Genomic DNA, 17,389 nt, shown 5'->3' on the forward strand with positions numbered 1-17,389 from the left:
GAGGCCGGGCCCCGGGGCGAGGCTGCCGCGGGGCTGGCGCTGAGGCCCTGCCCGGGATCCAGGGCCCGGGCGGGAGCGATGGGAGCCGGGAAGCGGCTGACCGGGACCCGCCGGAACCGCCCTGGCGCCGCCACCCCATAGGCGGGGCCCCACCGACAGGGCGCGGGCGGGGCTGGCGCAGCTCTGCTGCCCTGGGGCTGGGGTAAGGCCGGGGCACCCCCCTGGGGCGTGGGTGGGGAGTGGGCGGCACAGCTCTGCTGCCTTTGGGGGGGCGGGGACACCCCGTCTCCGTGGGCCTGCGGCAAAGAGACCCCTGCAGAAGTGTTGGGCGAGGTGACACCGAGGTGTCGTCTCTGGCCTACTCGCCCTCCCTGGGTCCCTTCTCGTGGATGCTGTTGTCGGGTTGGTCTGGATTGGGTGTCCTGCAGCCTGGCACTGCTCAGGAGGGAGCCCGCAGCATCTGGGCTCAGGGCGAGGGGGCCCTGGCCGGAGAACGGAAGCTTTGATCCTCTCCATCTCTTGGCCAGACGAAATGACAGCCTGGCATTTCCCCCCCAGGCCCTTCCAGCTGAGGATCTCGAAGTACCCGGCAGGCCTTGACGAATGAAGCCTCGTTCCACCCCCACAAGGCAGGTGAGTCACTGTAATTCTCAGGGAAACTGAGGCACAAGGCTGATGCGAAGCCACACAGTGGGTGAGGGAAAGAACTGTGAACGTGGCCCAGACAACTGGCTGGCACAATGGTCCGTAGGAGGCTATGCATGTTTGATTAATATTCCTATCCTAAGCTCTAGTGTAGCGATATTGTGCTCTGTTAAACAGCTGTGTTCCACCCCAGAGGTGGCTGCATTTCAGTGGTGGATAGAGTGGCCCCTGTGTTTTCTCACAAGGGTGTTGTGAGGCTTAGTAATTGTTAAAGACATTACTGAGTGTGCAACACCCACAGAGTGTATAAAACACATTGAGGAGTAAGGGAATCCTCCGATGAGCAGGTCCTGTACAAGTGCAGTATATTGTTGTTTGTTAGCCTGGCTGGTGAGATCTGAAGTGAGAGAGATATTCCAGATGGCAGGTGCTGCAGAAGATAAGGCTTCACGCCAACAGCAAGGCGATTCTGTGGAGGCCTGAGCTATACAAGTGGCAGGGCTGGGAGATCAGAGAGTTACAAGGAAAGTGTAGTTGGCTGGAGCAAGTTGACAGAGGGTTTCACAAGGAAGGAGAGTGGTTTTTAACAAGACTTTAAAATGAATGGGGTGTTCAAGGTGATGGTTCTCAAGACCAAATCTCCGGGGTACCATATATGGTCTCATGCACATACTCCTTAATGTACCCCTTTTGGACTGACTCTGCTCAGAAGTTTATCTAGTTTAATATCAATGACTTTGCTTTTTGTTTTCTTTGCTAAATGTTTATTTTGTTGCCAACAGGCTAACCTGTCTGTGTTTTGCAGGGCACAGTTCCTGAATCCCAAGTCAAACCTGTGGCAGATAAGACACTGAAGCTGAAGACACTTGTAAGTAACCAGATCCCAAGAAGCAGTGATGCTCTTAAACCCCTCTTCCAAACCCCTGAATTTAGGACCGTAGTGATGGTAGCAAAATGGGCTGGCATTACAGAGCCAAGGAAAAGGCGGCAGAGGCAGAAATGCTAAAGGGCATTGGGTATCATGTCCTTAACGGACGTGAGGATGGTATCTATGTTCCAATTGATGGAGAACCCTCAAGGACAACTCGTGGACATGTGTGTGGTCGCCATATGGAAACGTACACCATCTCCTGCTCAGTAGGCTGGTTCTAGACTCCTTGTGCCCCCGGTAGAGTCCTGATAAATATCCTCTAACTGCAGAGAACAGGAGACTAGACGGGGCGCCCTGTGGCTTAAAGGGGCTTTATTAAAAGGCACCTTTACAATGTCACTTTGTGGGAGAATGGGGAGTACATCCGTGACAACCTGCTGGGGTCCCCAGAGCTGTGAGCCACTGTGTGACCCTCTCAGCCTCAGCCAGTGAGAACTTTGCTGCTGCTAAGCTGTGTGACAGCTCCCCGACATGCCAGCTTATCTGTCTCACCAGCAAACTTTCCAGGACTCTGCCAGTCCAGACCTTCCCTAGCGGGCAGCAACCAGTGAACCCCAGTTCTCGAGTTCCTCAGAGAGGTCTATCTGCAGTGCTTAGCCCCTCTGACTGTAGCACCCACAAAACCTTACGGAGTTCGCTGCTCCTTCAGTCAGACAGTACCCAGCACCTTCTTAGCATACCTGGGGCTAGCGCTCTGTTTCAGTCAAAGCACTGAGCTGGTTTATAATAAAAGCAAAGTGAGTTTATTAATAAAAGGAGATAGGTTTAAGTGATACCAAGTATAAGGAAGGACAGAAAGGCTTACAGAACCGGCCGCTGAAATGCTGCCGGGAAGCGGCAGCGGCAAGAAGCGTCGCTGCTGAAATGCCTCCAAGAAATGGCACCCGCTTCTCGGCAGCGTTTTGGCGGGCGGTTCTTCGGCGGCGCCACTCCGGTGGCGGGGTGTCCGGCAGGCACACAAAAATGTCCCTGCGGGCACCGCGTTGGGGATCACTGATCTAAACCCTCCGGACCGTGTTGGGGAAACGCTTCCCCTCTGGGCAGGGTGGGATGGGCCATGGGGAACTAGTCAGTCTGTTCCGCCCCTGATGTTACTGCTATGACCGTGTGTGAGTGCAGCTCCCCACCCACCGTGCTTTGTCAATGTATAGGGCTCATGCCTTAGCTTCCTCGCTTGTGAGCTCGGGGGAGCAGGGATTTTGTCTGAGTGGCGTGTGGCCAGTGCTTAGTGCCCATCATGGGCACGACTGGGACATTCAGGACACTCATCACAATGCTGTCCTGGCATCTCTCTATCTGTCACTGTCCTTCCTTCCTCTTGCATCCTCGGGCTGAGAGAGGCCCCGAGCGTTGCCCCCCCCCACCTCCCTGGTGTTCAGCACGCATGTGGGGATGTGCTGGGTCAGCATGTGTCTGGCTAAAGCAAAGAGCCCAGAACAAGTTTCTTGCTTCCTGTTTATGACCCCCCATTAAGGCTATGCCCCCCCCCCATGTTAGTGTTTGTAAGAGGTCCCAGACTGACAGCCCAGGGGCAGATGTCCTCAGCATGGACAGTGGCAGTGCGAGCATCGCTCTCACACATGGAGAGGGGGATAGCACAGTTCAGTCCCCAGGGCCACTTTTGCTCCTTGGCCTCTGCTGAGATGGGCAACATGGGGCCAGGTTATGCTGGTGGTTGGCCTCATGCTTTAGCTAGAGCCAAGTCAGCCATGATCGCTTAGGTAGCACCCCCATTGTACGTGGAGCTCTGCGTGGTTCCTGGTATGCTTGACACTGATCTGCTCCTCCCTGAGGCTCAAGCAATCCATAGTCATGACAGAAGCTGACATTACAATCCAGACAGGCACAGAGCAGCACGTGGCCCTCAGAGCTTTTTAAGGCTCGCCATTTGTCAGCTGTGCAGCCTGTTTTTACTAGAAAGGAAGTGAGTCATTCTGAAACAGAACAATCGGGCGCATCTGAGCTACTCGTTTGCCAAGCACTCCCCAGTTTTGATGAATGACTGAAGGTTTCATATTGACCGGTAATCACTGTCAATCAAAGAGTGCAGCCCTGCTCCTGGTTTGCGATCAAGCACTAAAAAGGCCGAGTGACGCTTGGTGTCTTGGGGGCCGTTGTGCAATGAAACTAACCAGGGTGAGCTCTGTTCTGAGAGGAGGAGAGAATTACAGGATGGCGGTAGCAGGTAGTAGCTCTGCACAGGGACGCGCGAAGGGGAGCAGTGTGTGCTGGTAATGGTCACAGCTGCAAGCCCCTGTTTCCCTGTCCCCTCCTCAGGTGTAGATTGCTGACTGGCACCAATGCTTCCTGGATTTCGTAGGCAGACGTTTTGTGAAAGGACCTGTTTTCTGGTGGCCAGAGCAGGGGTTAGGAGTCTGGGCTCTTTGCCATGAGCCTGCTGTGTGACCTCAGGCAGGGCGCTTAATCTCCCTGCCCTTCAGCCTTCCCTTAGCTGGAAAGCAGGGGCAATGTCACCTTGTGGGAGTGCTGTGAGGTTGAAAACACAGGGGAAGCTCTTTGGGTGGAAGGCATCGCGCGGCTTTTCAGCAGGGGGAGATGTTGTCACAGGACCAGGTGAAGAACCCCCCCGTCGCCCTGCCAGCATCTATCCTGGTCCTTCTCACTTGCTTTCCCCTGAGCATTGCCTGATCCGATCACAGCTGACTCCATTTCCTTCCCCTCCTAGCCCTTGTTCCCATTGTGGACCCCTCAGAGTATTTAATTTAGAACAGCAAGGGTCTTTAATTACACTGTATCATGGTCTCTCAACCTGGAAATCACAAACAGGTGTCGAGCTCTACTGCAACACCCTGCCCTTCCCATCCCCAGAGGAGGGGAGTCCCATCCCACTATAGGGAAGAAGGAAGAACTACAGTCCTTGTTTTGTTTTCCAGGATGCCTGCAGCGTTCGGTTCACCATAGCCCTACCACAATGAGAGATCCCTGGTCACTAAAATGCAGTCATCCCTGTTGTTGCCATGTGCTGGGTTCTCAGCAGCGAATCTTGAGCTTCCCTTCTCAATGCGTTGCAGATCCGTCTGTTCTTAACTCTGGTGATTCTGTCTGCTTGTACTGTGCTCTACATCCTGCTCTGCCCGCAGCTGTGTTGGCTCAGCTATCAGCAGCTGGAGGAACATAAACCTCCCTTGGTGACGGTGTCTGGAGCCCTCAGCTTCGAGGGATACAGTCGTGTTCCTGATGGAAAGGTGGGTTAAAGTTCCAGCTGCGAATGGACTCTCCCAAGACGCAGAGAGTGTGAGGTAGTGGTTAACACATGAGACTGGGAGTTGGGACTCCTGGTTTCCATTCGCAGAGTCACTGTGTGCCCTTGGGCGAGTCACTTCACCCAGCATTGCCTCAGTTTCTCCATCACTAATGAAGATGACAATGTACCTACTTCCCATGAGAGTTGAGGCTTATTGATTAAAGTTTGCACAGTGTTTGAGGCTCCTAAGGTGTGAAAGATGCCTCAGCAATGCAAAGTGTTAGCCGTGGGGCTACTGTGGCCTTCTGCTGGTGTAACAAAGCCCCTTGGCTCACTCACATCATCCGGAGGCTGTTGAATCTCTGCTGTCCATGTCCTGGACCAGGTTCAAAGCACATCCGACATCTGGAGTAATCGAAAACGCTACCCTGTGGTGGGGGCCTCAGTTAAAGCATGCTGCTTTCAGACTCCAGGGAGGCACCAGGGGATAGTTAAAGGGAGTCAGGAGAAACCAGTTCTAGGTGGTGTTTTAAAGCTCATTCCGGTAACATGGCTCTGGCCCCTGTGTAGATTCAGCTTGAGAGCGACACCACCCTGTGCCAGCAATAGGGAATTGCAGGGAGGGCGGCTCAGAGCAGCACCATGGAGGAAGTGGTGGAAGGGGGCCCTGGAGGGAGGGCAGTTCTGAATTGGATTCATAGACAGACAGGAAGCCAGTGCAGGTGATGAAAAGGTGATATGGCCTTGCTGCCTGGAATGAAAACATACTGCGATCCCCTCCCCTTGCAAGCCCTTGGTCTTTCCTGTCCCTCTCCATTGCTAACGGTGTGTCTTGCTGCAGCCGTTGGTCAGAGCTCAGTGCCGCCAGTGTGCCGTGGTATCCAGCTCGGGTCAGATGCTGGGCTCGCGGCTGGGGAAGGAGATTGACCAAATGGAGTGCGTCCTGCGCATGAACCAGGCCCCCACCCATGGCTATGAAGAGGACGTGGGGGCGAAGAGCACCCTCAGGGTCGTCTCGCACACCAGTATCCCTTTGCTCCTGAGGAACCAGTCGTACTTCTTCAAGCAGTCCCGGGAGACCATCTACATCGTCTGGGGGCCTATGAGAATGATGAGCCGGGAGAAGGTGGGGTTGACCTACAGGAGTCTCCAGGAGGTGAAGGAGATGTATCCCAGCCTGCAGATGTACACGCTAACCGAGAGGATGATGGCTTACTGTGACAAGGTCTTCCAGGACGAGACGGGGAAGAACAGGTGAGTAGGCGCCTCGCTCGCTTCCTCCCTCCCTGCCTGTAATGTCCCAGGGCCTCCCTGCCACAGGCACCTCCTGGGTGTAGAGAGTAGAGCTTTCCACCCCAAGGTCTACTGTAACTGGATGCTTCTGGTAAACCAATCAACAGTGAAATAGTTAACAGTGTTGCCATTTTAGGGTGGGATTTTCGAAAGCACCTATAGGACTTTGGAGCACAAATCCCAATGGGATCTGTGCTCCTAAGTCAGTTAGCCAGTTTTCCACTCTCTAATTGTAAATGTTGGGTTTCAGAGTTACCAACCCATTGACATGAGTGGGACAGTTTACTCCCCTCCCACAAATGCTGTTTGCCCCTCAGTGGTGAGTGGACCTGCAAGGTATCTTAGGAGTGTCAGTCTCGCTGCACATGAATGGATTTAGCAGGCAGTCACCGTGTAAATTGCAATGGGCTATTTGTGGATGTTAGAAAGTTATGGAGTCACCTTCATCCCAGGAAGAGTTGTAGCGTAAGAATTCATTGCTATAGAACAGTATGTAACATGTCTGTTACATCATGCATTTATGGGCAGTCGGCACTTCAGTTCAAATCCTGGGCAGGTCAGCAGTGACTAGCAGTCATTTGTCCTCTGCTTGGTAGATGAGTGGAGGGTTCCATTTCGTTCCTAGTGGCCGGGTGTCCACAGCACACAAATCTCCATCGCCTTTGGCATTGATAGTCCCCCTGGTCAGCAGATGGGCCAAGAACTGACTGACTGGGCCGTGGAGACTGAACTCCCCTCTGACCCATCGTGCCAGGGATGAGGCCATTGGAGGAGCAGGCTGAGAACACTCGCCCCGCTTCTGCCTGTCCCATACCCTGTGTGGATAAACAGGGAGCGTCCGTCTCCAGAGCTGTCAGTGAAGCTTTGTTCACCAACTCGACACTCACTTCAAGGGGCACGACATGCCAGGAGACTGGAGTGGGAGGAGGCGGAAAGAGAGAGCTTCCAAACACACGTGCATCCTGTATTGCTGGCATTTCCTCACCCTCCCCGGTAGCCAAAGAGCCCATCTTCCTCCCCGCCGCGTTTTGCTTGTCCTGTTCTTCTGTTTGCTCTTCCTATCCTCATACAGAAACTGCTCCAAAGGCCCTAATCACACCCAGTAGATGTCCCTCAGCCAGGGCAGGATGTGCCTTACTGTCCACTCTTGGTCTAGGAGATGAGTGCAGGTTTCCCTCCCACAGTTTGTGTCCATTTCTCTCTCTGCCATGCTGCTTATGGCAGCCTGTCCCCTCCAACTCTGTTGCTGTGTGATTTGTAGGATGAAGTCTGGCTCCTTCCTGAGCACTGGCTGGTTCACCATGATCCTGGCAATGGAGCTGTGTGAACAGATCTTTGTCTTCGGCATGGTCAGCGATAGCTACTGCAGGTACGGCCATGGGGAGAGGGAGGGGAAGAGGGTGGGAGACTTCGTGGGGCTTTTGCCACACCGCACGTCTGTTCGTCAGCTAACTCAACACAAGGCAGCACAACCATTCCACATGCAATACAATACATCTTCCATACAAACTCTGTCCCCAGAGACTTAGCCAAGTTCAGAAACAAACAGCACAGGGAGGGGTGTATTAGGGGGCGCAGACAATGCAGAAAATATATGAAGTGGACAGATACAGGGAGGCTGCTCCAAGCAGCAGGAGTTGCAGAGGAGAAGGTCCTCGCGCCAACAGTGGTGAGATCAGAGAAGGAAGGGGACAGAACAGAGAGAACTGGAGTCTGAGCTGGGAGCGAGTTCACGAGGTGTTTTTATAAGCAAGGAGGCAGTTTGAAACAGGACCCCTGAAAGGAACAGGGAGCTGGGGGCCCTAGCTGCGGAGGTGACAGGCTCTGATCTGTGTGTGACGCCCACACCTGCTGGAGTCTGCAGAGCTGGGTTGCAGTAAGATGATGGAGGGAGCATGTGGTGGGACTGGAGGCCCAGGGCAATGAAGGGGAGGATGAGGATTTCAGCAGGGGCGGGTCTGTAACACAGGAGGAAGTTCTTCATTCATTCAGCTCCCCCATCCCCATCTCGTGGGGCAGGATGGGTCCCTTTGGTAGATTTGCTTGTGCTTTGTCCAGCCTAGTGCGGAGGTTTGGGGGGTGGGTGTTACATGCTGAACTCCTAGCAGGGGGGTTGATGGCTGGGACTCTTGCTCTGTGCCCAGAGATCCCTGTGTGGCCCAGAGATCCCTGACACTGAATGGACATCTCTGGGGTTATTAGGCTGGTGGCTCTCTCGTGTTGGCTCCATCCCTGCTCTGGAAGCAGGAGTCTGCCATCTTGGCCAGTGCCCCGCTGCACTACCTCCTTGTCTGCTCTGGTTGGCAGGGAGAAGAACCATCCCAGAGTGCCTTACCACTACTTCGAAAAGGGCAAGCTGGATGAGTGCAGGATGTACCTCGCCCATGAGAAAGCCCCCCGGGGTGGCCACCGCTTCATCACTGAGAAGACTGTCTTCTCCCACTGGGCAAAGACAAAGAACATTGTCTTCCATCACCCCTCGTGGGTGGGCAGGTAGGGGCGTCCAGCCCACGTGCTGCTCCTGGGGAGAAACCTTTCATTCTGTTGGTACGATAGGCTGTAGCCCGATGGGAATCCTGCAGCGTGGCATGGGGTGCTGTCTGGAGGAGTTGCACTGGGGGGGTCAGTGCATGAAGAGGAGCTGCACAAACACAGACTTGATGAGAGGCAGAGCATCCTGGGAGGTGTGGTGCATTGGAAGGGCTCCCTTACCAAGCTGCTGTAATCAGCATGTTGAATGGAGCAATAAAGGCACATCTTAGATCTAACACATGCCCACCCTCTGCAGGGTCCCTGCCACTTGTACTGGAGCATAGATCTGCAGGTCATAGTGTCTCTGTGGGTCTGATCTTAGGTCTTGCACAATCCTTCCCAGGCACTCAGCTGGAAGGAGGCAGAGAAAACCTAGGGGATCATTCAGAGCACTCAGGGTCTCAGCCCCTCCATTGCTGCAAGCAATCCCTGATGTCTCTGCAGCCCCCTCTCCCCCAGCATTCCCAGCTCTGACCCTAGGACTGTCTATGGAAAGTTTTTAATCTTTGAACCATAATGAAAATTTAATCCAGTATTAAACATTTCTGTACTTATGTTCCAGCGGGCTGCAGATCTTAGAAAAGTGGAATCGCTCTGAGGTTTAAGCCAGTGCCTCTTGGGGTGAAACTCCTCATCTCCTTCCACTTAAACCCTCAAAGAGGAGGATTAGGTGGGTGACCAGAGAGAAGACGGATAGTCTTGTAGTCAAGGCACTAGACTGAGACTCAGGGGACTTGGACTCAAATCCAAGCTCTGCCACAGATTCCCTGTGTGACCTTGGACAAGTTACCTAGGACCTGATCCAAAGCCTGTTGACATCAATGGAAAGACTCCCATTACTCCAATGGGCTCAGGCCCTTAATCTCTCTGTCTCAGTTCCCAGTTTTCTGCTTGTACATTGTATTTGTTCCTCTCCTTTGTCTGTCTTGTTCGTTTTGATTGTAAGCTCCTTGGGGCAGAGATTGGCTCTTATGAGCACAATGGGGCCCTGATCTTAGCTGGAGCCTGTAGGCATTACAGTTATCCCAATAGTACTTCTTCCTGTTGTGGAGCCATGCACAGGCCTCGTGAATTGCTCCCACACAGAGCAAAGTGGCAGGAAATGTGGGGACTCTAAACTGACCGAAGACCCAGGACCCCCAAAGAGTGAGAAGAGTGGAATGTTCCAAAAGCATCTCTTGCTGTGACTTGGCCTAATGGAGGCGAGACACCTGTCCTCCAGTGGGCATGCTGAGCTGGATGTGCAGTGCAGGGAAAAGAGATCCCCTGTCGCCAACCGGCCTACCATTCAGTGAGGTGTAGACATAAGAACAGCCATACTGGATAAGACCAAAGCATCTATCCCGGTATCCGTCTTCCAGCAGTGGCCAATGCCAGGTGCTCCAGAGGGAATGATCAAGTGATCCATCCTGGCAGCGGTGTTTGTGCTGAGGTGTTGCTGTTCAGCAAGGAAAAGGACACTCCCTCCTGGGCTAGCAGTCCATAGCGTCTGTCCAAATATCTTGTCTTGTTGTGTCTGTCCCAGCATGGGGAATTTTGACCTACTTGGGGCACCTGACTGTGGGCTCCACTCCCACGCATCACACCTTTCAAAGTAGTGTGCATCTGCCCTGCAGCTCCTGTTACCCTGCACTACAGGCCCTGCATTCCAGACATGCCATGATGTGTTCTAGACGCTGCCCTGACCTCAGTAAGGGTGACAGCTTTTTGCCAGAAAAATGGGGTCAGTTCTGGTTCAAGATCCTGAATGATACACCTTACATTGCTGTAGCACTTTTAACCGTGAAGGATCCCAAAGTGCTTTTGCAAAGTCTGAATAGCTACAGGAGCCACCTCATCGCCTTCTGGAAATTCAGCTACTTCTGGAGTGGAACACTTAACTGTTCAGCAGCACTCTTCACCACCCTAGAACAGTGGTTTTCAACCTGGGGTCCGCAGACCATGTCTAAGGGGTCTGCGAAAGATGGTCATTATCATAGAAGAGAGAAGAGATTCTCAACCTGTGGTCCCCGGATCCCTGGGGGTCTGCAGACCGTGTCTAAGATTTCCAAAGGGGTCTGCACCTCCAGTCAAAATTTTGTTGGGGTCTGCAAATGAAAAATGGCTGAAAAAGATGCTGTATCTAATTTAAATGGTAGGGGGAGCCTAGTTTTACATTGTCTTCAAATACAGTGTGCATACATACATAATTATAGTTGCAGCTATTTAAAATCCTTGTTAGAGGGTTTAAACTGTGACCGCTGTGAATGAAGTTTTGGAGATGGCCTGTAATGTTCATCTCACTCGGGCCACACAGCAGTTAGTGGCAGCCCGTGTGGAAAGCCCATCTTTGTGCAGCGCGCTGTGCTGTGACTGTTTGAAACCGCTTCTTAGATGAATTGGTTTGGAAAAGACTCTCAGCATAAGATGTTTCTTGAACTGGAGCAGAGTGTGGTCGCTTTGGGGTTCAGGCTGGACGACACAACTTCTGTCAGCAGCTCCACCGTGTCAGGAAGAAACATTTCCTTCCAGTGTTCTGGCATGTACCCTTTGAGTTCGTGTGCTGCCTTTGTTACCAAGTGCCCTTGGATTGATACCAAAGCAAACCTACTTAATAAAACTATTTTTAATTCTGTGATCATTCATTGTTTGTGCAAACTGGGTGAATTTATCCAGCTGGACTCAATCCTGGAGTCCTTGCTCAGACAAAGCTCCTATAGCCATCCTGCCAGAGCATTTTTAATTGCTGTAAATTCTGTTCTCCAGGATTCAAGGCATGGGCATGGGGTAAGAGCCCTGTTCTTTGCACATGCTGCTCTCACCATTTCTCCTCAGCTGTCAACTGTTATATGCAGTTCCCATAATCCCCCGGCACGCGGCCTGTGTAATCCACCTTCCGTAGCATGGGTTTTGTCCCCTAGTGGCTATGCCACATAAGAGATTTGAGGCTGCTGCTGCTGCAGGGTTAATGGGTCCGTGTGCTGTGGCCGGCAGATGGAAGCGGTGAGCTTCTAAACAAGGTTTGAAATCTAGAAGCCTCTGTTCATTGGCGGAGCCGTAGGCAGGGGGCAGGGCTATCAAGGAGGTCAGGGCTTTATAAAGCAGTGAGCAAGCGACCAGGGAGCTTTGCGACCAGGGGCCGCTAACAGGGAGTTTCGAGAGGGAGTTGGGAAGGGGGCGAGGTACACTTGCTATTCTTTAAAACCTTTAAACTAAACTGTAATCAAAACTTCTTGATTTAAACAAAAACCCTATCTTTAACCTAGGTAGCTGTAGGAGAAAATGCAGGCAGAAGCCCAGCAGCAGAGTGGGGGCTATCCTCTTTATTGCAGTTGGTGTAGCATTTATGATTATCTGCCCTGTGGGCGGGTGGCGTATGTGTGCATTCGGTGCAAACTGCACCTGGCCCTCGGAGACCGTGCTTTGGAGGCCAGGATTGTGGAACTGGAGGAGCTAAGGGAGGCAGAGAGGTATGTTGATGAGGCTTTCCGGGACACTGTAGATTTGTCCCACCTCCGGTCAGACAGCCCCTGCGCTGTTAAGGAGGATGAAAGGCCCAGAGAAGGAGAGCAGAGGGAAACCTTCCCATAGTTGGGACCCTCCTTTCAGATGATGTTGGGATATCCTCTCACACTGAGGTTACCTTTCCGGGGGAGGGAACTCCAGTCAGTAGGAAAGGGCAGGTGTTAGTAATAGGAGACTCGATCATTAGAAACATAGATAGCTGGGTTTGTGATGACCGGGAGAATCATATGGTGACTTGCCTGCCTGGTGCGAAGGTTGCGGATCTCTCAAGACATCTAGATAGACTTATGTGTAGTGCTGGGGAGGAGCCGGTGATCGTGGTACATGTAGGTACCAGTGACATAGGGAAGGGTAGGAGAGACGTCCTGGAGGCCAAATTTAGGCTGCTAGGAAAGAGACTGAAATCCAGGACCTCTATGGTGGCATTCTCAGAAATGCTCCCCATATTGACTGGGTACATGTCACCTCAGGACAAAATGCAGAGATAAAATTTCTCAATACTTTAAATGACTGCTTCTTGGAGCAGCTGGTACAGGAACCCACAAGGGGAGAGGCAACTCTCGTGAGTGGAGCGCAGGATCTGGTCCAAGAGCTAACTATAACAGGACGGCTTGGAAATAGTGACCATAGTATAATAATTAACATTCCTGTGGTAGGTAAAACACCTCAACAGCCCAACACTGTGGCATTTAATTTCAGAAAGGGGAACTACGCAAAAATGAGGAGGTTAGTTAAACAGAAATTAAAAGGTACAGTGTCTAGAGTGAAATCCCTGCAAGCTGCATGGACGCTTTTCAAAGGCACCATAATAGGCTCAACTTAAATGTATACCCCAAATTAAAAAACACAGTAAAAGAACTAAAAAAGAGCCACCGTGGCTTAACAACCATGTAAAAGAAGCAGTGAGAGATAGAAAGGCATTTTTTAAAAAGTGGAAGTCAAATCCTAGTGAGGTGAATAGAAAGGAGCATAAACACTGCCAAATTAAATGTAAAAATGTAATAAGAAAAGCCAAAAAGGAGTTTGAAGAACAGCTAGCCAAAAACTCAAAAGGTAATACCAAAATGTTTTTTTAACTACATCAGAAGCAGGAAGACTGCTAAACAACCAGTGGGGCCCTTGGATGATCGAGATACAAAAGGAACACTTAAAGATGATAAAGTCATCGCAGAGAAACTAAATGAATTCTTTGTTTCAGTCTTCATGGCTGAGAATGTTAGGGAGATTCCCAAACCTGAGCCATCTTTTGTAGGTGACAAATCTGAGTAATTGTCACAGATTGAAGTGTCACTAGAGGAGGTTTTGGAATTAATTGAGAAACTTAACAGTAACAAGTCAGTGGGACCAGATGGCATTCACCCAAGAGTTCTGAAAGAACTCAAATTTGAAATTCAGGAACTATTAACTATGGTTTGTAACCTGTCCTTTAAATCAGCATCTGTACCCAGTGACTGGAAGATAGCTAATGTAACGCCAATATTTAAGAAGGGCTCTAGAGGTGATCCTGGCAATTACAGGCCGGTAAGTCTAACATCAATACCAGGCAAATTAGTTGAAACAATAGCAAAGAATAAAATTGTCAGACACCTAGAAGAACATAAATTGTTGCACAAAAGTCAACATGGTTTCTGTAAAGGGAGATCATGTTTTACTAATCTATTAGAGTTCTTTGAGGAGGGTCAACAAACATGTGGACAAGGGGGAGCCAGTGGACATTGTGTACTTAGATTTCCAGAAAGCCTTTGACAAGGTCCCTCACCAAAGGCTCATATGTAAATTAAGTTGTCATGGGGTATGATGGAAGATCCTTTCATGGATTGAGACCTGATTAAAAGACAGGGAACAAAGGATAGCAATAAATGGTAAATTTTCAGAATGGAGAGGGGTAAGTAGTGGTATTCTCCCAGGGTCAGTCCTAGGACCAATCCTATTCAACCTATTCATAAATGATCTGGAGAAAGGGGTAAACAGTGAGGTGGAAAAGTTTGCAGATGATACTAAACTGCTCAAGATAGTCAAGACCAAAGCAGACTGTGAAGAACTTCAAAAAGGTCTCACAAAACTAAGTGATTGGGCAACAAAATGGAAATGAAATTTAATGTGGATAAATGTAAAGTAATGCACGTTGGAAAAAATAACTCCAACTATACATACAATATGATGGGGGCTAATTTAGCTACAACTAATCAGGAAAGGTCTTGGAATCATTGTGGATAGTTCTCTAAAGACGTCCACGAGGTGCGCAGCGGCAGTCAAAAAAGTAGACGGGATGTTAAGAATCATTAAAAAAGGGATAGAGAATAAGACGGAGAATATCTTATTGCCCTTATATAAATCCATGGTACGCCCACATCTTGAATACTGTGTACAGATGTGGTCCCCTCATCTCAAAAAAGATATACTGGCATTAGAAAAGGTTCAGAAAAGGGCAACTAAAATGATTAGGGGTTTGGAACAGGTCCAATATGAGGAGAGATTAAAGAGGCTCGGACTTTTCAGCTTGGAAAAGAGGAGACTAAGGGGGGATATGATAGAGGTATATAAAATCATGAGTGGTGTGGAGAAAGTGAATAAGGAAAAGTTATTTACTTGTTCCCATAATATAAGAACTAGGGGCCACCAAATGAAATTAATGGGTAGCAGGTTTAAAACAAATAGAAGGATGTTCTTCTTCACTCAGCGCACAGTCAACCTGTGGAACTCCTTGCCTGAGGAGGTTGTGAAGGCTAGGACTATAACAGGGTTTAAAAGAGAACTGGACAAATTCATGGAGGTTAAGTCCATTAATGGCTATTAGCCAGGATGGGCAAGGAATGGTGTCCCTAGCCTCTCTTTGTCAGAGGGTGGAGATGGATGGCAGGAGAGAGATCACTAGATCATTACCTGTTAGGTTCACTCCCTCTGGGGCATCTGGCATTGGCCACTGTCGGTAGACAGGATACTGGGCTGGATGGACCTTTGGTCTGAGCCAGTATGGCCATTCTTACGTCCTTTAATTCAAACAGCGGAGGTCATGCTTTTAGATCACTCAGTCCCTGCTGACTCATCCAGGGGGTCAGTACATGTGCAAGTTGAATGCCCCCTCTATCAGTCCCATTAGTTTGTCCTCTACTGACGTTGCCAAGTCACCTTAGCTCTAGGGGCTGCTCCTTTGGCTGGAAACACCAAATCACAGGCTGATCATGTGTCACACAATATGTCACGCTGCCCGCTTGCTCTCCTGGACCTTGGTTTAAATAGAAATAGACATCACTGAGGGAGGCAGAGCCCCCTGTTCCCATCACACTCTTCCCTGATCCTCTTCTCTGGCAGAGGCTGCTGAACTTATACAGGAAGAGCAGGCTGCCTGGAGCAATGCCAATCATACAGACTCTTCCTCATCCGATGAAGTGAGCTGTAGCTCACGAAAGCTTATGCTCAGATAAATGTATTCGTCTCTAAGGTGCCACAAGTCCTCCTTTTCTTCTCCTATAGATGTCAAGCATTGGTTGCTGACTCAGCATTAGTCAGCACTTTGTGTGCAGACTTCCTTCTGTGGGGGGACGGAATTTCCAATCTATCCAGGGGAACAATGAACATCTTAAAAATCCCAAGTAGCTCTCACACTCATAGTCAACTGACTGCTTTGAGAGCAGGCTCTTAATTAGCTCACAGAGGGCCTGATTCTGCTGCTTTTACTGGCTGACCAGCTGTTTATTTTCTGAGTAGCCCTGCTGAAACCAATGAACCTGCTCTGAGAATACACTCCACCCCGAGGAATGAAGAAGAGAAAAACTGAAAGAAACGACAGTCGTTTATATTCCAGTAGCCCCAAGAAGTTGCAGCTGAGCCTCCTGGTGCTGGGCACGGTACATACACAGAGCGAGAGACAGCCCCTGCCCCAAAGAGCTTACAGTCTAAATACATAAGACAAAGGGTGGGGGAGAGGCAGCACTGATGCTAGTGGGAGACTGTGTTGTTCAGTGGATAGGGCAGTGGACTGGGACTCGGGAGACCTCGATTCTAGTTCCAGCTCTGCCACCAACCAGCTGCATGACCTTGGGCAAGTCACATCGTCTCCTGTGTCCATCTTGTCTAGTAGGCTGTAAGGTCTGTGGGAGAGGACCAGCCTCACACAGTGTATGGTCTATGTGGGAGGGACAGCCTCTCACGGTGTGACACAGCTAGCACAACAGAACCCTGCTTTCAGCTGGGGCCTTTAGACACAAATAATCACTACTACTAAGAACGATCTCTTTTTCAAAAGAACTCAGTTCCCATATAGGCACCAGGAGCAAGCCCTGAATTTCGATGTGCCTCATTTTATGCAAACAGCTTGACGGAGCTCACCCAGCAAATCATGTCAGAGCAAGAGACAGAAGGTACCAATGCCCATCTCCCTACTCTAACCACTTGGCAACACTCCCTTGTTTAACTAAATGGTCTTTACACAGTAGTGTCACCAATAGGGGTGTAACAGTGGGGAATACACAGCTCCCTAGCAAAGAGCTGCTGTTTATTCTTGGAGGCAGAGGAATGCCTGTGATCTGGAAGGTGCCAAGGGGTTAAAGGACCCAGATTCCATGCTGTCAGTGAGGAAGCTGCTACAGTCAAATGGGTCCCTGTGGAAGCTACAAGCCTCTTGCTCTGGGAACACTCCCCAATTAAAAATAGCCCCCTCCTCTCCCTGTGAACACAACGGACTTCTGCCTGCCTATTTCCCAGCAGCCACATGATGGCATTGCTCAGTAAATAGGGTTTTACTTATTGGTTGGCTTTGGCTGAAGTTACCTGATGCCAGCCAGTAAGTGCAAAGTTTTGTTTCATTTGAGACTTCAGCCCCACTGGGCTGGCTCAGTGGTGGAGGGGTGGGAGGCCAGCCCTAGCAGCAGCCCAATAGCGGAGTTGCTAGTGGAAATGGATCTGAGTGGCCTGGGTGTGCCCAGCTCTCCCTGAGACTCTGTGTTGGGCTGGAGGAGGATTAGTGCTACACAGCGGGATTTCCCAGCCCTCCAGCCACAGGGTTGCTTGTGTTCTCGAGAGAGCGAAGTGCCAATATGTGGTTTGTGCGCATTGTGGGCCTTGTGTCACTGGGGGTTAGTCTGTGGCCAGCCAGCCAGCCTTGGCTATGCAGCTATTGGCAGCTTTCATCTCGGCCTCATGCCCCCCAACTCCACCCAGTGTACTGGAGGGGGAAGAGTAGCCGGTCCAAGGGGGTGGGGGGAGACGACACGCAAGGCAGGGCTTTCCCAGCTGGACAGGTTCATTTCGACATCATCTCTCCAGTGCACCGCCCATAT

The 17,389-nt window shown here is 50.7% G+C and overlaps 1 protein-coding gene across 4 annotated transcripts in view; it reads left to right on the plus strand.

Annotated features, from left to right (window-relative positions):
• The window catches only part of ST6GALNAC4 (ST6 N-acetylgalactosaminide alpha-2,6-sialyltransferase 4), a 24,603-nt gene continuing 7,214 nt past the window's right edge, over positions 1-17,389 (plus strand). The window contains exons 1-8 of one of the 4 annotated variants that reach the window (XM_048822411.2): positions 2-202; positions 559-633; positions 1,451-1,513; positions 4,609-4,782; positions 5,623-6,035; positions 7,336-7,443; positions 8,382-8,567; positions 9,169-11,230. In XM_048822411.2, the coding sequence (XP_048678368.2) occupies positions 604-633; positions 1,451-1,513; positions 4,609-4,782; positions 5,623-6,035; positions 7,336-7,443; positions 8,382-8,567; positions 9,169-9,211 (1,017 nt within the window). In that variant the 5' untranslated portion in view covers positions 2-202; positions 559-603 and the 3' untranslated portion in view covers positions 9,212-11,230. Of the gene's footprint in view, positions 203-258; positions 634-1,450; positions 1,514-4,608; positions 4,783-5,622; positions 6,036-7,335; positions 7,444-8,381; positions 8,568-9,168; positions 11,231-17,389 lie in introns of those variants that run through there. The other 3 variants (XM_048822409.2, XM_048822407.2, XM_048822408.2) reach the window with 3 other exon arrangements.

The sequence above is a fragment of the Caretta caretta genome, chromosome 16 (assembly GCF_965140235.1).
Source record: "Caretta caretta isolate rCarCar2 chromosome 16, rCarCar1.hap1, whole genome shotgun sequence".
In the NCBI taxonomy this organism is placed as follows: Eukaryota; Metazoa; Chordata; order Testudines; family Cheloniidae; genus Caretta; species Caretta caretta.